This window comes from Aplidium turbinatum, chromosome 17, assembly GCF_918807975.1.
Source record: "Aplidium turbinatum chromosome 17, kaAplTurb1.1, whole genome shotgun sequence".
Taxonomy (NCBI): Eukaryota; Metazoa; Chordata; class Ascidiacea; order Aplousobranchia; family Polyclinidae; genus Aplidium; species Aplidium turbinatum.
The window spans coordinates 7,838,741-7,862,206 of record NC_137488.1 but is presented as its reverse complement, the minus strand read 5'-3'; the positions used below and the strand labels follow the sequence as shown (position 1 = coordinate 7,862,206).

General features: G+C 37.3%; 1 protein-coding gene across 1 annotated transcript; it reads left to right on the top strand.

Moving 5' to 3' along the window:
- The first annotated feature begins 9,333 nt into the window (after positions 1–9,333).
- On the top strand, positions 9,334–21,499 carry LOC145786981 (fructose-bisphosphate aldolase C-like). Its single transcript, XM_082598730.1, has 9 exons — positions 9,334–9,489; positions 9,618–9,716; positions 11,328–11,440; positions 11,547–11,601; positions 12,214–12,374; positions 15,600–15,683; positions 17,773–17,947; positions 19,142–19,344; positions 21,173–21,499. Exons 1-9 carry the CDS (start codon positions 9,387–9,389, stop codon positions 21,269–21,271), a joined length of 1,092 nt encoding a protein of 363 aa, XP_082454856.1. The 5' UTR covers positions 9,334–9,386; the 3' UTR covers positions 21,272–21,499.
- The last annotated feature ends 1,967 nt before the right edge of the window (positions 21,500–23,466 follow it).

Sequence of the window (23,466 nt, the reverse complement as noted above, 5' to 3'; positions counted from 1 at the left end):
GCTTGCAGCAGATTGCGCATCAACATGGGTTACTTGACAGGGTTCCATGTGATTTTATGAGCTGTACTGCTTCCATGCTGGCTCAAGACAGATTGGAAGAGGGTAATATGTCACCAGATTGTTACCCGATTAATCCTCACTGCGTTATGCGAGAAACAACACAATCGGTACCGTTTTTAAAGTCTTTGGTATGACCCGACCTGGAACCGAACCCAGGGCTAGCACGGTTACAAAATCCAAAAAAACAAACAGCGAAAAAGCAAAAACAAAGAGAAGCACACATGTAGTAATAAATGACAGCCTAATGAAAAGTGGTGTGGATTGCATTTGTCAGTTCCAATATTGATGTGGATGAGCAGTCATCATAAAAAAAATAGGATGGAGAAAGGGACTTAAAAGAAACCGGACTTAAAAGAAACCGGACTTAAAAGAAACCTATCCTCAAGGCAAAAGCCCATTTCGATGTGGTCCAGAAGAGCAAAGTGTTGATCTCTTTCTATGGTCAGACTGCACATCACAGTCACACAGTAGCCTACGACGATTGAGGTTCGAGATTCAGTTTAAGTTATTGTTTCTTGTCCTAGTGGGTGGTGGAATGGATGAGCTGGTAGATAAGATGATGATGTCCTGATGTTTTTGATGAAGCTCTCACCCTCTTTAGTGACTGATCCCACATGCATTTCCATTTTTATTTGCATTTCCAAACATTGCCATAACTATCAAAAATCTAAAATGGTTATGGTCGTACCAGCAAAATGTCACAACAACTGATGGACTAACAAAGCACGGAAATCAGCAGTGATGGGCATTATCGGCGATAATTTATCGGCGATAATTATCGGCGATAAATTTTTATCGCTTATCGTTATCGCTCAATTATTTTTTCAGTTATCGTTTATCGTTATCGCCAAAGGCAATATTTGATTATCGCCGATAATTAATCGCCGATAAATTTTATTTCGGATCAACGCACAAGTGGAAAGACCATGAAAAGTAATATTTTTACTAGCCACCTAGTTAATGAAACTAAAATTAAAACCAGTTCTTCTTCAGTGCCTGAAGTGTGTATGCACAGGTCGTTGTCAGGGGAGGGAACACGCCCCCTGCAGCGACGGCCCTGACAACACAATAATTTTTAGAGTTGCAAATTGCAATGCAATGAAATGCATGCAACAAGTCTCTTGTTGTTTTGCTGCAATCGGCAATCGCGAGTGAATGTTACAATTAAAATGTAAGCGCACAGGCGGTACAGATTCCTTTGAAGCAAAGCGACAGAAATTGGCAAGTGGTTTGTGAAAGTGTCGCAATACGAGGCCGCTTTTACATCGGAAACATGGTCTTTCGCGCCACCTCACGATCAACTATTTTATTCTTGTGTTTTCTTTTTTCGTTGGAAGTGTTAGTTTTTAGTAATTGTCGTAAAAAAATAAAATCTCTCTCGTCAAAACATTAAACTTACTGTTTTAAGTGCATTAAATCTTTAGATGAGTAGATTAACTAAAATTGCAAGAACTTGCCTTGAGACGTGCGGTTACGTCACAAACTCAGTTTAAAAGACAAAATTCACACACAATAACAACACAAGAACGGTTATAGACTGTAAGATCGATTTTTTTCTAGTTTGGCGATATAACTTTAATCCAAAAACAATAACCAAAAGCGTAAGTGCCATTTAACTTAAAACGTTAACCCATTTGTGCCGAAAGTGAAAGTAGGCTACTTAAAAAAAATTTCGGAAAATTTAAATGTTGCATAATTATGACCTAAAAAAACATATCACAATTATTTTTTTCCTAATTGTGTTTGTACTTTTTGAGAAAAAAGCCGTCCTATATATAAGACGCTAAGCAAATCCGTTATCAAATTTCACAAGCTTGATGGATTTCACAGTGTATGCACATTTTTACTACCAATAACGCTTAAGATTACTGATAAATTTTCAAGCATTTGGCGTTTTTTGGAATTTTTTCAATTATTGCTGACTTTGCTGTAAACAGCGCTGCAGAAAGCAAAATACAAAGTTTGGAATTTTTTATGGTATTTTCATTTGATTTAATTATTTTGCCTACTGCACGTAAGCGGCAGTGGTAGCCTAACTCAATTGATAAAAGCATCCAACTGGTATCTGAAGGTATAATTAAAAGCACGGCGGTTACCTCAGTGGTTTGATTCTGGATCAAGAGGTTGAAGATTCGAAACCTACTGCCGCTGTTGCGATTCTATTCATGCATAACTTACAAAAGTTTTGTCCCTTTACAGTATATTATGTTCGATTTTTCGTCATGTTGATGAAAACAGTTCGTGCTGCATGGGATGGGGCAGCGCTAATCAAGAAAAAAAATTATCGTTATCGGACATTATCGGCGATAATTTATCGTTTATCGTTATCGCTTAACTTTTTTTTGATTTATCGTTTATCGTTATCGCTTTAGGCATTTTTCGTTTATCGATTATCGTTATCGCTTAACTGAAAAATGAGTTATCGCGCCCAACACTGGAAATCAGACACCTTGAAATAAAAGCAAACAAATTCATTTATTATGTTTTATTTTTGACCATCACAACAAAAAACAAAACGTGTATATGCCAATGGCAAAGTAACAAAAGGGAAACTAGAAAGATAACTAAAGCGTAATTTGCCCATGCTTGACATTAGTCACATTAAGAACAGGGAAGCACAGGCCCGGATTTAGGGGGGGCAGAGGGTGCAGGTGCCCCGGGCTCCTTGACTTTTAAAGGGCCCTCCTACGTGGAAAAAATGTGATTTGTGTTAACCTTTTTTTTTTCAGCCTTTGAAGTTTCTGCAAAATGCTGTGCAGCGCTTGATTAATGGTACTGTAGACGTAGTAGAGGTGGTCTGTCGCGCAGTAGGCGCGAAAAAATTTTTTGCACGGGGGCCCCCAATCTAAAAGTGCCCCGGGCCCCCCATCAGCTAAATCCGGCCCTGGGGAAGCAGCTGACTCGATGACTGATATAGTCTTTCGCTGCTTCTTGTCTGTTATGGTATCTAGATTGCTATAGTGCTATTTTATTCATATTTTGTATAGCGCTATTCTCGCAACAGACGAAATAAAAGTTCCCTATATTTTCATTGTTTGCTCACTTCGTGCGAATTTGCCGCAGTTTAGCACTAAAGCAAGCACCGCAGCAAGCGCTAAAGAGCAATTTTGGGAAATAATGTAATATTATTTTGGCAACGTGAAAACCATGGAAGGAAGAAACAAGAAACAAATGTGAAAAGTCACGTTTGCAATTTTTTTGTATTTGCTGTTTCACTTTATAATGATTGAAATCAAGGTTGTCAGTTTTTTTACCGTTTTGCGGATGAAATCAGAGTTGCTGGACTGGGATAATTTTAGGGCTGTCTGTTACCACATTTTTTAAGTCGATTGTAAGCTGCTGTTTGGGCTAGGCCTACTGTACAACTAAAAATTTGCGTTTGGCTGGGCCATGAAAAAAGAATTGGGCTGCTACACATCTTGGTAGAAGTAGGTTATTCAGTCTCAATGAATAAACATTGAGTCAGTCACAAAATCATAAGTGCCAGAGCACTTGTTGGTGGTCTAACAGCACTTACCATACCTGTGCCTATCACTATCCACCCCAATAGATCAGTTGAGGCAAAGATAAGATAAAACAACGCTGGTATAACACTCCTGGTGTGCACATGAGTAATGCATTTTAACCACTTGAGGACGGCGGCTATTTTCATTTCGCTTAGCCTACCAGACGGTATTAATTTCAGAGAAAATTTTTATTTTCACTGTAGTTTTATTTTTGAATGGTTTTTCGGTTCAGTGTATTCCGCAGTGCACAACATAATAATGTTGCAAATATTAAAATAAAGAATTGCTGAAAGGTTTGCATTATATAAACGGTACCCGTCTTTGTCAGCAGTCAAAATTCGTAGGATATATTATATAGGCCATAAAATATGTGTCATCCTTCTTATTGCATAAGTTTACTCATGCATGTACTACGCATCAGTCCACATGTGGTTAAGACAGCTCTCCATTAAGTGGCACTTAGTGGATAGATTACAGTTATTCATTCACAGACAACAACACTTCAATAACAAGTGGAAAATTCATTTTTTCAATCTTGGTGAACAGGCCAGCAATCTCAGCATCAGTAGTAAACTTTATACTATAGCCTCTACAAGTAGCCTATGCAAAGCTGTCAGGATTAAGCATCTAAAGAAGATTTTCAGTCCAAAGAGACTCCCTCTATCAAATCAAACGTAATAATAGGCTAATGTGTGTTTATAGTGGTGTATCCATTACAGATATGCATTGCTCCTTAGTGCTTTACAAAGCAGTCAGTGCAGCCATCCAGAGGTGCAACTGAGTACATTATTATCACACTGTATACCGTACCTAGTTCCTATTTATTGCAGCCATAGCTTGTGAACCTAGACCAGTACTCCCCTTATCATTTAAGTATATAGAGCTTGTATTTTTCTGTATCTGCATGAGCTACCATTTCTTCTACAAGAAACTAAACTTGATCTAAAATCATTCCAACCAAAACCCTCAAATTATACATTAATGAAACTTTATAAACAAGTATTGTTTATTTTTCCAGCCACCAAACTTATTTGTTATTAACAAGAATGTAGTTTGTCAAAACAGTCATTTCCCTAAACTAGGCTTGCAAGTTTGAAAGAAAATTTGACTTAGGAATTTCTAGCAAAATTGAAAAATACTCCAAAATCTAAACAAAAACTGTAACTCTTATTTGAAAAAAACATAAAAAAATTGGGTTGTGCTCAAATTAAAAGGGCGTTACAATAAAGCATTAACATTAATTGAGTCGCCTTAAGTTTGAATCAAGTTTAGAAAACGGAAACATTTTTGGGCTGTGTCAAACCAATATCTCTTAGAATCTCAACCGTTGACATAACACATGAGCTAATAATGTTTTGTCGAAATGTTTCAATTTTAGTGTCATATGCGCCGTTGCGCACTTTTTCTTCATTGTTGAAAAGAAGGTAAAAGAAAGGAATACGTCATGCTGTCATAGGTAATACATGGTAAGAATCATAGGCGCCGACTTTTCAAAAAACCTTGGGGGGCGAGAAAGGTGATGACGTCATAACCATAACGCTATTTTACTCAATTAAAGTAGTCTTTGATTAAGCATAGTGTCTTGTTTATATTAACACCTAGGTCGCAAACCGAATTTATTAGAACCGCTGCTTGAAACGATTAGTTTTGCGCTTGCAGTACGCCTAGTCCTAAAAATTTTGATATTGTTAGCTCATAATTAGAACAGTTGGAAAACAAGCCGATTCATTTCCTTTTCGTTCGAGTGAATAACAACGATCAAGACAGTGAAGTTATCGAAATAAAACGCAAAAAATCATGATTTCAAGCAGAGTGGAAACCCGCTATCAGTTTTATTAACCTCGTTTTAGATGTTTGCAAGTGATTTTCACCTCAAAAAGACAGGTTCAGCTTATACACGGGACAAGTTGTTGTCTCCAGCTCGGCAGTTTTCAAAATGAACGCATTTTTACTGCCGCAAAATCATTGCCGACGTAGATTACGGAGTTTGAAATAGTAAAAGATTTGAATAAGTAAAAGTTTTAAATAGGCTACGCGTTTATTCGCAGTGATTCGAACTTAATTTTCAAATTTAATGATTTCTTGTAAATTTTAAACTTTATGCACTTGTTGAGCAATATGCAAAGCTCACGAGACAAAACAGCGGAAAGAGCTGTTTTAAGAGATCGATTTTTTTTATTTTTGCGTGTAAGCCTACTGTAGGATATAATCGCTCTTATTACGTTACATAATTACATTCCATGATTGTTGAAGTCGATGTTAAACCTTAGCGAACGCAGAAAACAATGATGTCAGGTTGGCTAGGTGATATTAGCGGTAAGACACGTCGTTAATGCAAGCAATATCTGCAACCAAAACCATAACCTTTTCTTTTATCGGTTTTCGATTTAATTCCCACACATTGCGAACAAAACAATGCGTTCTGTTAACCTCGTTGAAAATAGTGCGTCTAATTTAGCTGGTTTACTTAATATTGCAGTGAATAGTTATGTGACTATTCTAGCAGTGTAAGTTACTCTACCATCTACTTTGAAATTTCCATACCGTAGGCTATTTTTCGCTTTCGGCATTCTTTAAGTCCGTTTAAATGATCTAAATCTCTTTCGCGAAGTGTTTTATCTTTAAAACACCACTTGTAATAACCATTTTTGTTGCCCCTCAACCATAAATTTTTACGGGGGGCGCCGCCCCCCGGCCCCCCCGGAAGTCGGCGCGTATGGTAAGAATAGCCTCTGCATATTATTATATGGCCACTATTATATGGTTTTTGAATAAAATAGTATATATTTTTTTTTGGTGATTACTATCAGCTGCTTTGATTAAGGCATGTTATTAAGTGTCCTGTCAAACGAGGTCTTCATGCTCTGGATTGGTGTCAAATTGACATTCTTTTGAGTAGAGCCGGTATCAGGAGTAGCCGATATATGGTATCGGATATTTTTCGCCGATAAACATCGACTAGCAAAAGCACACTCAAAACCTGTCATACATGCCTTTAGAAGAAACACAAGTTGCTCAAACGTGCATTTAAACTCTTTCGTTTTAATTACGTGCAAGTGCAAGCGGCTGCACACAATCCATTTTTGCACGCAGCACGTGTGTATGCTTTTGAATGTCTTAGTTTTGTGCTTGTGGAAGGGTGCTCTCCTAGCTACCTATTTAATTGGTGCTGCCTGGGGTTGTGCTTCTGTTTATCGTACTAGTGGCGGCGACACCGGTCTTTGTGCTAATCCTAGCAGAAACTCGTGTCGTTTTGGACTGATTTACGATGACAAAAGATGTTCTCTTCTTGGCATGAATGCTGAGAAACTATGTTTTTTGATCGACAATTTGAAACTGTTGAACTTTGATTATTGAATTGAACACAAAACAGTAGGCTATTGCATGTGGATGTTTCTTTTTTCTTTAGTGTTAAGACTAAAGAATGATTTTACCACTACAGCAACCAATGCATCAACTTTCTTGGACTGGTTTGTTGCTTAATAACTTTGTTGGTAACAAATTTTTCATAGTTGATAGTTCAGTTCAGTTTATTTTTTTGTTGGCGAAAAAGAAAGACACAAAAAGCAAAAACACAATAAACACAAATAATTCGCACAACAAGGGTGGCAGCGAAAGACCAAAAGGTCACCAAAGTTAGCTGCCACCCAAACATTTAAACAAAAGACCCAAAATTAAGAGCATTAACACATATATATAGCACAATACCAGCACTTTACATAACACATTTACAATGGAATAACACAGGGCAACATAAAAAAACTGTGTAGAGAAATAAGCGGATGATACGTTTCAGGAGTGATCATTGTACAAATTCTTTAATAAACATTTATATTTAAATTTAAAAACATTATACGACTTTTCTTTTATTTCTTTTGGTACTTGATTTCATAGTTTCACTCCATTAAAACATAGCATCTTCTTACCAGAGTTTGACGTTGTAGAAGGCAAATATAAATCATTCTTTTGATTCTGACGGGTTTTATGATGGTGAATTTTGTTTACAAAAATAAAGCAGCCAGCAAAGGCCCGGGGCAGCATTTTGTGCACATATTTGTACATAAATTTTGCAGTCTCTAATTTAATAATATCGTCAATTCTGAGCACATTAAATTGGTGATAAAGAACAGTTGTATTTGTTGACCTCGGCAAAAATAAGCAGGATCGAATGAACTTGTTTTGTAACACTTGTAGTGGAGCAAGCAATGTAGAGTTTGCTCTTCCCCAATTTATAATCGAGTATTGGATCTTGGATTGAAACAAAGCATAATATAAAGTTTGTAATATTGTTAAAGGAGCAATGTATCTCAGCTTAAATGCTATGCCGCAGACCTTTGCAAGCTGCTTTCTAATATTAATAATATGACTATCCCATGTCAATTGCTCATCCAAAGTTACACCTAGATAGTTTATACATTTATCGGCCTAAAAATTTCATAAATATGGGCATCGGCCTAAAAAAGTGATATCGGTCGAGCTCTACTTTTGAGCATTACAGACTGACTAAGCTACTTGCCCTTTCTGGGGCATTGGATCTTCAAAGTGAGATCAGTAAACTTCACAATTATTAACTTCAAGGTGAAATTCTGAAATCTCTATAATCCATACTTGCTTGATAGGATCAATGCAATAAAATACTTGAAACAAGACTTCAAATGAAGAAAAACTTCAGATTTTTAACAAGTGAATTGTCAAGGTTCTGCTTTGGGCCCTACTCTTTCTAGTTATTGTCAATGGGTTGAACTTTTTTTTATTCAAAAAATAATCAGACATGACATAATGACAAATAAACATTTTTTAACATGTCATTGTGTCCTCATCAGGAATCGCCTAATTTACATCTGTAATAGAAAGTGACAATTAGAAGTTCAATTTGACTTTGCAGTATCAACATATGATACTTCTAAACTATCATAACTACTTAACAATAGTAACTCAGTGAGCATTTCAAATCATTACGGTCAATGAGCCTCCACTTACTGTTCCACTTTGATATTATTGTTCACGCAGTTTTCTCAACGTGTAGCTTTATCCGTTGGCCTTTATCTGTTGTTCGCTTAAACCGTTTCGCTACTGTCAAATCTCCTGCCAGGTAGACAATGATGATGAAGCATTTGTTTCGTCATTGTTGCCTACGTGTTGTTTTCGCATTATATATACTGGTTCATTGTAGTGTTTATTCATTCGCTATTCAAGCTGTACTGAAGAGAGTTTAATACTCGAAATCTAGATATACAGCAATTCATATTGCGTATAGAATGGAATTAAAAGCGGATTTGGTGTTAGAAGTCTTGTCTCAGATTTCATAGAATTTATACATACGAAGGCGGGGGGGGGAGCCTCCAAACTATACTCATTTCCCAGAAAAATTACATTTGGGCTACTTTTTACCCCATCTTGTTTTTTTGATCCTTTTTGCTACTGTTGATAACATTTTTTGGCAACTCAGTAAAATAACAGTTTGATAGCATTGTAACAATGTTGCACATTTGGTTGAGCATAATTTTTTGGAAAATTAGTTGTTTCGGTTTTCTCTTGTGATTTTGTAGACAGCTTGCTGCTGCTGCTGCTTGATTTGTAACCTGACTGGCTATTAAGCGTTTAAACAGAATATTGTTGCATATTAAAAAGTAATCTTTCCACTTGTTTTTTAGAAAAATTGTCATTGTGTATATATGTAATCTACTGTGAATGGTTCACTAATCACTATACTATGATATGGGAATACAATCATACTAAATTCAATTGCTTGGTTTTCTTTAGGGCACAGCGTTTTAGTACAATTGTTAATTCTGCCGTTTTGACTCAAAAACTTGAAAAATGGTGACCACACTAACTGAAGAGATGAAAGCTCAAATGCGGGAGGTCTGTGCAAAAATTGTCGCTCCAGGTCATGGTATTCTTGCTGCAGATGAAAGCACAGGTACAGTACCAGTGCATATGTGCTGCTAGTTATTTTATGAAACATGTGCTTTGTATATATTTTGAAGTTTTGTTGCATGTACGGTACATGCCGGTATTCTAAATTTAATAGCAGTAGTTAACTTTCAGGTACAATTGGAAAACGGTTCAATAACATTCAACTAGAAAATACAGAAGAAAATCGAAGACAATATCGACAACTTCTAATGTCTGCTGACTCATCAATGGGTATGTTAAGAGCTGTGTCAATATCTGGGCATGGTACTTTTAAATAATTGTATGTTTAGAATCTCGCCAATGCTAGGTAACAAAATCATTTTAAATCGAAATATTTTGAAACGGTGAAAGGTATGTATTTTGTCGGAATGGCCCGTTTCGGTGAGTCCGATCCCTTAACGGGGGATTTTTTCAATTTTTTTTTTTAATTATCGGGTACCGTGGCCTAATTATCATTGCCGTTTTAGGGTTAGGAGTTAGGGTTAGAGGTTAGGAACTTACCGAATCAGACTCACCGAATCGGACTCACCGAATAGTAGCAGACCCGTATTTTGTAGTCATTTTAACTTTTTCTTCTGTTTACAGTTTGGACAATAGTGTACGGATTAATTAGTAGTTTTCATTGTTAATATAATGTTAGTGCTTTTTTTTCATTTGCAGCTAAGAACTTGGACATAGAAATAAAAAAATTTAAGGTCAACATGAGTAAAAGAGTGAAACTATTTTAAATATACTTTAGCAAAAACACTATCAGTAGTTTAATGGCAAAGGTGTGTACTTCTGCTTACAAAATTTCTAATGTCAACCTGGGGAATCACCAAACTTGAAACTGCAAAAAAGTTGATGACGGAAAACTGGGATACAGACTAGAACAAATACAATACTCTATAGATACAATTTCAAATTCCGTTCTCTTAATTAGATTTTTAAATATTTTGCAATTTTGTGTACTCCAACTGCATTAAACTTAGCCTAAGATTTAAAGCACATTGCATAATTACTCTGGAGCTAACATAGTTGTTTGCACTTTTAAAAAAGGATTGAAATTTACTGCATAAATTTTAGACAAAAATTTATCTTGGCCCAATGGTTCTGTATATTCTTCGCTATACTTCAAAACTGAAATTAAATTTTTTGTCATGACAAAATTTATTATCAGAAAAAACTGTAACACAATTCATTGAATAAACTTCTCGATATGTACTATAGCTTCAAGAATTTTTATTAGTCGTTATCAAACATACTGACATTCATTTGGCAAGATGAAAAAATTGACTGTGCCAATGCATTCTCCAAGGACGGCTTATGTGAGATAAATATTAGATAGCCATCTAACATCTCCAAAAACGACTTGTGGATTAACTTAGCGAGCCGATTTAAACGCACAGATTGCAAGGATGCACTGCAGGACATGATGTAAAATATTGCTACAAAAGCACAAGTCAATTAAAAATGCCACAAAGGAAATCGACTTTTAATAAGACGTGTTATGAGCTAACTGGCAATCTAATACTTCAATTCACTTTTTCCTAATCGTGTTTCTGATATAGCTAACCAATAACCATCCAAATTGAATGCGTTAGTTTTTCGAAATACTGTACAATGATAACTAGATTGAAACAGGCGTGCTTCTGGTCTGTTACCATCTACTGCAGTGTTCAAAACACTAAATGCCTATTGATTCCCAAGAGCATAGTAGTTCTGTAGCTAATACAGTACACTGGTGCACTATGACCGAACTTACCAATGTCATAGCAGATGCGTTATTTAGATTGTTTTTTAGCATGTTCTTGTCTTATTTGATCGTCTTTACCCATTTATCAAATGTTGTCAACTTTTTAGGTGATTACATTGGTGGTGTCATTCTTTTCCATGAAACTCTGTATCAGAAGGATGACAATGGAAAGTATCTTCGAGATTTGCTCAAAGAGAAGGGTATCTGTGTTGGAATTAAAGTAAGCTTTTTTTTCTGCATATGACCAATTGACCAGTGACCACATGCTACTTACTAGTACAGTAGTACAAAGTGCAAATCCTTCAAATAATTTTGTGGTTTTTCAGCTGGACAAAGGTGTTGTCAAGCTTCTTGGAACAAAAGACGAAACAACTACACAAGGTGAATTGACTATGTTCTATTGCTATTTAATGCGTTGTATTAATGTGGATTCCTTTGATGTCTGGTTTCAAATATGAGCTTGAAAGCAGATAATGCTCGTAGCTTTAGGTGCATTCACTGCTCATGTTTTCGATCCATCGAGCTTTTTCTAATATTATGCGATGTTTGTACTTTACCGGTTATAGCAGCTTCTTGACTCGTTGAGTTAATCTACCGAATACTTGACATGATATACCTATCGTTTAATTCTCACTTCAACATGGTTAACGCATGTTCTGGAGATGGTGGAGTAATTGAAATTGATAATTAATTATGTAGAAAGGAGCTTTTTTCCTCTCAGTCAGCATAAGGCTGAGTACTCACTAGACCAGCAAGGCAGCGGTCGATAGTCTGTGGCATGAATTAGTGGTGCGATACTGATGAGCCCAACCTCATGTGCGAAATACGTATCTATCGCTGCCAATTCTTGCTGCAATCGGCTGTCGAGAAACAGATATTCAAGAATGTTGGATATTATCCTGTGCAGCTGATGCTGTGAAAAGCATTGTTGTTGGGTTTTGCAATGTGTTGAACCTCAACGAGTTTGTTCGAATGACCCTATTTGAATACCAGGCTTGGACGGGCTTGGCGACAGATGTGCGCAGTACAAAGCCGATGGGTGCGACTTTGCAAAGTGGAGATGTGTTCTGAAGATCACAGACAGCACTCCAACCACACTGGCCATCAACGAGAATGCCAATGTACTGGCACGATACGCCAGCATATGCCAGCAAGTAAGCAAAGGCTAATGCTAATAATCTTATGGTTTTATTTATTGTCGCTCTACAGTCTACAACAACTAAAGTCTTTCAGCGACAGGGCTCATTTTTAATTTTATATCTCGTTTACGATGTCCTATGTCATCACATTATTACCCGACTTTTTCTCACTGCATTATGCAAGTGAACTGGAGTCTGATTAACAATATTAACCTCAGAAAATTAAGATATTTCGGACATATAGCAAGAAGCAACTCGTTGGAAAATTTAATGTTGACTGGGATGGTGCAAGGAAAACGAACAAACGGACGACAAAAAACGAAATTTTTTGACATTGTCAAGCAAATTATGGGAATAAAAAGTATGCCAAAACTACTAGCAAAAACAGAGCAAAATGGAGGGAGTTCATAGGGGAGGCCACTGCTGATCAAACATGGTTAATCTGTTGAAAAAGATGCAAAAAAGAACTCAATCGGTACTGTTTTTAAAGTTTTCGGTTTGACCCGATCTGGAATCGATCTCAGATCAATCAGAGCTGAAGGCGATCACCACTCGGCCACTGAGCTGGTGATCAAAGGGTATTGTAATTTTTTTTTTATCCCAGCCTGCTAACCAGTCTTTATTTACATTGATTCAATGTTGATTTGCGACTGGCGGGCTGGTTTGCTGACTGCGGTAATTGAACCAATAAAAAAGTGTTTGGTTTTGCGTTGCCTTTGGACGTTGAATCAATGTAAAAACACAACGTGATTGTGCTGAGCTTCTTGATTTGCTGAGGCTTCATTAGTTTACATGAAAGGTTAGATTTGTATGCCCATGACCTTGCCAGCATAGTCATGGCATACTCAGCAGATAAATCTGAAGTAATACCATTCACTGTGAAGTACTTGCCATGTAGAGTATAAACAGGGATTTCAATCCGCATTTTGTTTTTGAAATTTGCGTTCACATTCGTTTTGTCAATAAAAAACTTGGCGAAGAATTTCTTGATCAATGTACTTGTTTTCTGTAAATTAAGTTCTTTTTAACAAAAATCTTTGCGCAATGCTAACACCCATTTGCATGTTTATATCATCCAACGCCAAATTACATAAAATCGACAAAAACCGACCGTTTATTGAATGGAAAAATACTGTGTTGTAGGCTGGATGACTAAGGTACCTTCTCTCTTGCTAACCCGGAAATTTCAGCCGATTTGCTTCCCTTCGAATTAAATCATGCTACTTTTTTAACCGGCTCATAACATAACACAACAAATGGCATGATAAGTTGTGTGAAATGCGTTGGTTCCGTAATCGTGCAAAATCTCATGATTTCGTGAAATTCCTCTGTCATGTAGAAACCTAAAAGCAACCGTATCAGATCATACAGTAGAGACGACGGGTCGTAGCGGCACAGGAAATGATGTATTTGTATAGTACGTTTTTGCTGCTGCAAGAACTCCTTCATTGTTTGTATAGCACGATTTACAGACATTTAGAGTCGCTTAGTTGAGGATATGTTTAATCGAATTCCGCGTGTTTTGCACACAGAAAGCCACCTTAAACAAACTTTTCCACCTTTTGTTGCTTTAACATCAATGAACGTTGGAGTCAATGCATAGACGCATACTTTTACTTGCTCACATTCAAATCAAATCGTCACGTAGCCTGCTGTCAATAGCGACCTATGGACGCGTGCTTTGCCAACGTACCGTATGATTGAATGAGCTTGCCCATCAGGTATCTAATTAAAAACATGACATGTTCTTGTGGTCGCAAAACGAACCATTCTTTAAGTCGTAGATGAAATTTAAAAGCATGATTCTTGCACTTTAAGCTGAGCGGTACAAAAATACTTTGAAGCTTCCCGTGATTATAGATTTAAGTAACTAAAAGCTTGCCAAGCTAGCAAACTTTGTTTGGGGACGTTGAATCAATGTAACTGATGTTACGAGCTATCTGGGAACGGAGTCGGATCGATCGAGTGACGAAAACGGAGCCTCACTTCTGTGCAAAGCATACAATGTTTTTAAACGTTGAATTAACCTAAAAATATAGTTATGTTTTGGCATCCAGCACGTGCTTTGCCAACGTACGCTATGATGATAAGTGGAGGCCGATGGAATTTTTATTTTGAACTCAGGCTAAACGTTCTTTTTCTCTTTTGATTTTTTACTTTGACTTCATTTTGCATGCGCAGTGTACAATATGATCCTGTTAGTTTGGATAATTCCCACCGTGTTCTGTGAAGTCAGTTTGAATCTGCAACAAAAAACAATTCGTTTAGTAAAACGGTTCTTTTTACATTGATTCAACGTCTGCAGACCTTAAATCAATGTAAAAAGGGGGCTACTTTGATTGCTGGGAAGCATAAGGTCGCGATTTTTTCAGTGATTGATAGTTTTACGTTTCGAGTGAATTGCTTTTTCCTGCGTTTTCACAATTTATTCAATCGATGGATTCACATAGTATAAGTGCTGGATGCCAAAACATAACCATATTTTTAGGTTAATAATTCAACGTTTGAAAACATTGTATGCTTTCAACAGAAGTAAGGCTCCGTCACTCGATCGATCCGACTCCGTTCCCAGATAGCCCGTAACATCAGTTACATTGATTCAACGTCCCCAAACAAAGTTTGCTAGCTTGGCAAGCTTTCAGTCACTTAAATCTATAATCACGGGAAGCTTCAAAGTATTTTTGTACCGCTCAGCTTAAAGTGCAAGAATCATGCTTTTAAATTTCATCTACGACTTAAAGCATGGCTCGTTTTGCGACCACAAGAACATGTCATGCTTTTAATTAGATACCTGATGGGCAAGATCATTTAAACTTCAACCTCTATGTTGACAGAAAGGAAACAGTGTTGCCAGATCCGCACCAATGAGTTTCCCAGCACTGCTCCAAAATTTCTTCAATGTACCATAAAAAATTCCCCTACTTTAGCCGCACTGAATAGACTGAGTAGCATGTTCTAGGGATTTAACCAAAGCCACTAAATATCAAATCTCCCCAATCGTAATTTAGTTTTTACACGGACCTTCATATTTCTCCACTTGGCGACACTGAAATAAAGGAACGATTGTGCTTGATAGCTATTAACCACTAACCAGCACTGTAGAGCCGGGCGAAAAAGTTACGATTCCGACTCTTTGGTTTATTACTGGCCGACTCCGGACACGCCAAAATCCCTCTGATTCAGCAGCTCTGCTATTGATCCAGCGACTTTACCTCTAACCTCGCCAAACAATCTTTGCAGCACGGCATCGTCCCCATTGTGGAGCCAGAAATCTTACCTGATGGAAATCACACACTTGAGCGATGTCAAGAAGTGACAGAAAAGGTAATAAGTTGATCAAAACAGACGTGTAACATGTCATATCTCTTATATTATACTAATGATGTAGAATTGTAGATGTTTCCACAACCCATTCGTTTCTTTTGAAGTTTATACGAAGAAAGAACTTTATGTTTCCGTGTGATGTGAAGTCAAGCATTGTATTATCATTACAACATCATAAAACGTAATCAATAGCTTAGCCTAGGCTGCAGTGTCACCAACCTTCGAAAGTATTTAGCTGTTGGTACTGAATTATTGTAATAACACATGTGACAACATGGTACTAGATGCTTACAGTCTGGGTTTTTTTTTTCGGTCATTTATCGGTCATTGACCAATTTTTTAGCAAAATGTCTGAAAAAAATATAGTCAATTCGGTCAAGATGTCTGAAAAATATATAGTCAAGTCGGGTGTTGCAAGGTTGAGTTTCGCTGATGAACGTTGAAGAAAGTTTTCTCAGATAAAACACGACAACGTTTCTCAGCGAAACATAATGTTGTAGCCATGGCTTGGTTGTAGCTCATAGGCGCCTAACTATTTTTTGGCCGTGGGGGCGAAAGCGTGTTTCATCAGCAGCAACGTAAATTCAGCAAAATGTCACGCAGATGGATGACATAATTATGTCGTCACACTAGGATTGCTTTTATTGCCACACTCGGAGTTATCGCTACGTTCGACCTACCGTTAATTATTATAAACAAAACTCGACCACTTCGATTAAGCAAACACATGCCATGCGTCTGCGTACTGCGTAGGCTAGCGGTTGATGGACTGCGACTCTTTAAGCTAAGCACAACATAAAGTTTAGCAACGAACTAGATTTATTACCATGAAACAAGAGACGAAAAGGTTTACTAAAAAGTAAAAGGTAAACTGTGAATGGAATGACAATGTCTTGAAAATGGAATGCAAATACTAACTTGATTATACGCTTGAAAATGTGCCTGTTGTAAGTAAAATCATTCACGTTTACATCAATTCAACAGCACGTCACCTTGAATAAATTTAGAAGTTGCTGACATCCTTAAACAGCCCTTGAGAAATAGTTACGGAGAGACGTTTGATTAAGTTTTCGACTTGACATAGCTCCCTTTTCACTACAATATCGCAACTTATGACTGACCTGCTTTCAACTGACCTGTTTTCGTGTTGCAGACGAAACAAAGGATGCGCATATTCCCGCCTTTGATCAGGTTTCTATGGCAACGGTCGTGTGTGCGCCATGCAGTTTGCGCGAGTCCGTTGTTGCTTTGATTATTCCGCATGTGCGCACTGCGCAATGCGGTTTGTACCAGCCCTTGTTACGTTGGTTGGTGGTTACGTCGTGCCGAGGCTTCAAGTTCATTTTCACAGCGAGCGGTTCACTGCCGCGACAATTCACTGTAGACTGTAGAGGTTTCGACTTTCGAAAGCAACATCGAGTCTGTTTGCAAGCGCATAAAGCCAAACGCACGCTCCGTCTACGTAGCAAATTATGTTGTTTTTGGGTGCATTCAACATCTGATGACATTGAATCGACACAAAATGGTAGATTTTTGCTATGTCGCAGGCAGCAAAATCAGTCATTTTTACATTGATTCAACGTCTGCAGACGTTAAATCAATGTAAAAATGACAGATTTTGTCTGGTGTGGAATTATAGCATCCTACTCGTTCTAGTGATTATTTATCGCGAAGCTGTTGCGGTTTGCATTAAAAAAATGTTGTCCTGCTGCCGATCGCTAGTTCATCTATTGTTTTATGTATCAATACAGCATAAAAAGTTGGCGCCTATGTTGTAGCTAGTCAGGAAGTGCGAATTTTGGTTTGTATCAACTAGCCTACTTGAAAGGAAATATTTTCATCAGAAAAAATGACCAAAATAAATAAAAAATGACCGAATTTTTTCAAGTCATTTCGGACAAATGACCGAAAAGTGTCAGCGAAAAAAAAAACCCAGCTTACAGTTAAACATCAAATAAGCTTTTTAAGTGCATTACCTGCTTCCTCCACTTGTTCATTCTTCTATTCAACTTGCATGGTAACTTTTGCGTCTAAATTGGCGCTGCTGTAAATTTCTTGCAATTCTTTGAACGATTGTTATTTATTGAAGGTACTGGCTGCTTGCTACAAAGCATTGAGCGACCATCACCTGTACTTGGAGGGCACTCTTCTCAAGCCGAACATGGTCACAGCAGGACATGATTGTCCAACCAAGTACACCCCTGAACAGGTTGGTGAAGCCACAGTCACCGCTCTACGTCGCACTGTGCCACCAGCTATGCCAGGTAAGGCTGCCATCCTGAGTAAAATTTTTCAACACTACGAAATCCTGATTTTCTTGTTACTTTGAGGTCGTCTGAGATGAAATCTATATAAAAGTACACTTTTTCGGGTTGTACCCTGTGTGGTGTTATCTACTGTACGTAGTGTGGGGTACATCGACATCCAATGTGCATATTCAGGTCATGTAGGTGTTCCATTGTCTTTGTGTGGCCACAATCATATATACCTTTTTCAAGTGTTACTTGTATACCCAGCGACTATATAAAATTACCTTTTCATACAATCTTTGCAGCACGGCATTGTGGAGCCGGAAATCTCCCAGTTTTCTGCAAATTGAGAATTGCATTTGCAGATTAAAACGAAGTTTCTGCTTTGAAATGTCGCATCATAGAGTTGCCAGACTGTTTTTGACAATTCTTTTCCTGTAACTTCAGATACTTTTTCATGTACAAACAAAACAAAGTAACTTCAGCGGGTTTAACATGTTTTATTACAAAGAGATATAACATAATTGAAAAATCAACTCAAACGTTTTCGACACGTACGACCGTACGTGTGTCCTCATCAGGAATTATTTAAATCGACAAATAAAAATTAAAAGATAAATCTGACTATGCACTATTGGAGTTGATTAAATATGTTCTGTCTCTTTGTCATAAAACATGTTAAACCCGCTGAAGTTACTTTGTTCTGTTTGTCTATGGTTCAACAAACCAACCTTTCTACCAAACCTTTATCTTTTCCATGTATTTCTCACAAGTCACAAGTATCATTATTTGTTTGTACAGTAGCTAATATCAGAAGGTGGGGGCTGTCTGTATCATTAAATGACTTTAAATTCAAAAAATGAAGTGTAAATTTGCTTTGTGTAGGTTGACTTCTCATGTCTGACGATGTTGCACAACTTTTTTGTTTGATATAGTGATCGGGGTCGGGTCATGTATAATTGCTGTCTTGTACTCAAAAAGTAGCTCTTCAATCGATCGAAACTTAATATTATTTACAGCGATGTAAGCCGAATAACTAAAAACGTCAAATGTGGTGAAAACAACATGGCAACCCTGTGCCAGTTTTGTACAAAGTAAAGGCTTGTATGATACTGTGCTTGTTCAATATCACAAAAATTCAGAAACCTGTCGTACTGGAAATAAAGTCGCCTTCACTGTTATTAATTTACTTTATACTTGCACTAACAGGCGTCACATTCTTGTCTGGAGGTCAGTCCGAAACCGCTGCCACAGAAAACCTGAATGCCATCAACTCTACTGACGCGAAACTGCGCCCGTGGGGCCTCACGTTTTCATACGGACGCGCCTTGCAAGCATCCGTGCTCAAGGCATGGCAGGGAAAACTCGAAAACGTTCCAGCCGCACAGAAAGTGTTCTTGCACCGCGCTAAGGTAACGTTTTTATTTTGTTGCAAGTTTTCTTACGTATTGAAGTATTGTAAACAATGGGCTCAAATTGCGCTATCAAACGCCATGTTCGTTAATTGAGTTTTCAATTGGAATAATACAAGCTGTTCAAGTACAGCCGTATTGTGCACCAATGCACGTAAACCACTCGGGGCGTTCACTCCTCTCTGGTTTAATCCCCCGGTAACGTGTGTCATGTTGCCAAAATGCGAGAATTTGTAAGCATTTCTCTTCAGTTTCTTTCAATATCAGATGAAATATCCTGTAGCGGTCGTAATTACGATGACTTTTGGTTAGCATTTCCGCTGTTTGAAAGCTATTTAAGACGATGATGAGCTGCCAGCTGTTCAATTGACGAGCTGGCTGTGGCAGTAGAGAAATAGTTTTCAGATATTGTACTGGTTCTGAGTGGTTTAGTTTGTTCCAATCAGGACTGTGGAGTCAGGCGAAAAATATACGACCCCAACTCCTCGGTTTATAAGTGGCCGACTCCGGCTTCAGTATTGGCAGATTTTTTTTAATATTTGCCATTTTTCATTTCTTTTCACTTAAGTTGTGATCGAAATTGAAACGGCGACTTTCACCAAAACTAACAGTAACAAACACTTCTATTTTCAGGTAAAGTTTTAGAGCGTAATACGGGGAACAAAAAGCAATATTTTTTAAAAAAAGTTTGCAAACAAAAGATTAATTTTTATTGTTTTATATCAAGCAGGAATCGGAGTCGGCCTTTTTTTTTGTAGACTTCTACTCCGGACTGGCCTAAATCTTTCCTTCTCCACAGCCCTGGTTCAAATAGCAAAGTTTCAAGTTTGTGTTTAATGCACAAAGCAGTTTTACAGCTTTTTGCAAACATAATATGATTGATTTTCATCATCCAAAAGAAAAGAAATTACGGTACTTTTTGTGTTAAAGTTGGTCAGTCTTGTATTCAAAACAGTCAACCTCTGTTCTTGAAACAAAATTCAACAAATTTGTAACAGAATTGCATTACTAATCGCAAGTTCAAAAGGGAAGCAATGTCTTCTGCCAAAGGACATCTCAGCTGCGCAGCCTTCAAAAAAGTGGAGGTCATGTTCCGACACTACCATTAGCCGGCAAATTGTTGGTGGCCTTACTGACAGTAGTAAATGCAAAACAAATTTGAGTTTTCACTTCCTGGTACTGCTGATATGTAACCTCATTTGTGGAACGAAATGGATCGATTATCTTATAGATTTTTTTTACTAAACAATTATATCGTAATCTCAAAGTCGTATACTTTATCCTACATCCTAAACGACATACATCCTTTTCTCAGAGTCGTTGCAGCGATTCCTCAGCTCTTGGGCTCTGGAGGATTAGCACTTTTGAGCAAGTTATTTATAAGTCAATAGTTTCTCCCTGTTCATTGGTCTCCCCATCCCAGGTTGTCCAACAAGCAGTTAAAATGAAGAAAGCGAAGAACAAAGAAAACAATGAAACATGATCTGAAAGATGAAGACAACATGATGATGATGAGAATTGATGATGATGATGATGAAGATGATGATGAAGACAACATGAAGATGAGAACAAAGAAAACAATGAAACATGAAGAAAGAACAAAAGACACAATGAAACATGATCTGACAAAAGAAACTGAAGATGCCAGCGACAGAGAGAAGTGGAAGAGTCGTTGCAGACAACTGGTCTACCCTGATGTTTTGGGATAAAGACCAGACTTCTTTGAAGCGAAATGGAAAGAGAGCTACAGTGATTCTTTGCAGAAGATCATTTCCCTCTATGTATAGTGTGAGATTTTTATCTCTAATGGCTTCACTTTGTGTTTCAGATGAACTCATTGGCCAACCTTGGTAAATACAAACCGTCACTAGAGGCAGCAGGGAACGGTGACAGTGGCGATCTTCATGTGGCAAATCATCAATATTAATTCACGTAACAAGACAGTAAATATAACGTTTGCCAGACAACGTACTGTATAATTTCCACCAAACTTGTTACGTGGTTTTGCTTAATTGTTTACATGAGTTATAAGCTTTGCTTGTGAAGTCGCTTTTGCATTATGCTTCAATCATTGTATATTATCTACCGCACTGCAGTATTTGCGAAAATCTATTGTGTATGTATGAAATATATTATATTTGGAATCAGTGAGAAATATCTGTGTGGTAAGCTTGTGGAGTTGGTGGTACGGCAGCAGTAGAGATATGACATAGTTGAGAAGCAGCATACAGCCAAAATGTTTAAATACGTTTAAATATCACATGTAATGCGGTAGTTTGTCCAGTTTAATTTATTTATTTTTTGCTGGTAAATAAACAAAAATATACAAAACACAAATAGTTCGTACAACAAGGATGCAGCAAAAGGTCACCAAAGTCAGCTGCCGCCCAAACATACAGTATAAATAAAACACCAAAATTTAGGAACATAATACATAACAGTTATGTACAAAAAACAATAAAATCGGTGGCGTAGCCTAATACAGAGCGTAGTAGAAAATAATAAGCTGTCGTCCATACAATCACGTGATTTTCATTACCGGTTCGGTGTGACGACGTAAAACAAATTGAACTGGAAGCCGCGAAGGGACTCCGATGGAGATCCCACCTTTCGTCACAAAGATGTCCTAACCAGCCTTGTTTAATACCACATCGCATGGTAGGCTGCCATTGTTCACGAGAAAAACTACCGGAAGGTCCAGTGCAGCACGTACGAATGGTAGCCTATTCTTGATTTTAATCATTTTATTTGCCACGAAAGAATTTGAATAAAACTTTTTCTGTGCATAGTTATTGTTTTGCTTTATTTCATGATCAAATTAGAAGATGCCGCCATGCACTAAACACTGCCAGTTTATCCCGAGTCAAATTTGTTACCCGCTCCTGCTGCAGGCCTGTTGTAACTATGGGAAAAATGTTGGATAAGTTGTATGTTGTATCCATTGTCCACTCTCGTCATTGCAAAAATGACCAAGTTAACCTTAACCCTCGTTTTATTCTTAAAATGAAAACTGTCAGAAAAATTGATTAGGCCTAAACTAGTTAGGTTAATGGGCACATAGCGACGTTTGCTAGATATTTTTCTAGAGCAATAAATTTGAATTTTAGCAAATGTTTTCCCTGAACAAGAAACAATAAGCTGCAGTGAACAAACTCCGCTTTATTAACACTTTGTATATTTCACAAAAACACCAGGAATGGTGCTCCAAAAAATGACACTTTTTCGAGACGTTGTCGGAAGACGGTGAATAAACACAAAACACATGTTATACTTTATCATTTGACAATCTTGATAATTGAGCTAGATAAATTAACCAATTTTCCACTTAGAGCACAACACAAATGAACTGTTCATTTTTTTAAAAACATACTTTTAAATAGCTTGTATGGAAATGAATTACCGTGCCGTACTGCGATCTATCACAATACACTGGGTAGGATAGATGCAATTTATAGATAAGCATGCAAAAGGCACGACGCCTACTCACTTTACCACTCAAACTTTTAGATTATTAAAGCATAACTGCATCAGGTCGAAACTTAAGCAGGTTTCCAATTTAGTAATGATCTTTTGTCGAAGACGTGTGTAAATTATTGATTTTGTGTATTGATAATAGAGTATTTTTCTTGGCTGATTTTTGTAGCTCATAAGTTAATATTTTATTACATTTTGTCGGATAAATTTTAAGGTTGGCAACGTCACCTCAATTGAAACTTTACGAACGAACTTCAGTGGCTCATGAATCAAGCAAGAATTTCGTCTTGCAAAGCATTTAAGTTTTAAAATGACTGAACGCCGTTGGGTTGCCTGATCTTTAGCAACCCATGCAGGGCCGTGTGAGCACCATCTTGCCCCTCCCCCAAAATCTACAAGTGGACCCCTGTATTTAGTGATTGCTATTAAAAATAGGACCAAGAAAGCGTTTGGTTATGGCCGCAAACTCTTTTAATGTAGAAAAATATTCAAATTCATCTTTCTAGCAAATAATAGAAATAGCCAACATTTTTTAGAAAAAAATAATAAATACGGTGACGATTAGGGACTGACGATGCAGTAGCGAATTTAGAAAAAAGTTGGGTAAAGACCAATGTTTTAACAAAGCATAGTTTATAAGATAAAGGA

What these genes read in the sequence shown, in the direction of transcription:
- LOC145786981 (XM_082598730.1), top strand. Translation starts at nt 9,387, where the DNA reads ATGGTGACCACACTAACTGAAGAGATGAAAGCTCAAATGCGGGAGGTC. An exon ending in GTCTGCTGACTCATCAATGG is followed by an intron (nt 9,717 to 11,327) that starts GTATGTTAAGAG and finishes TCAACTTTTTAG; the next exon opens with GTGATTACATTGGTGGTGTC. An exon ending in GTCAAGAAGTGACAGAAAAG is followed by an intron (nt 15,684 to 17,772) that starts GTAATAAGTTGA and finishes TATTTATTGAAG; the next exon opens with GTACTGGCTGCTTGCTACAA.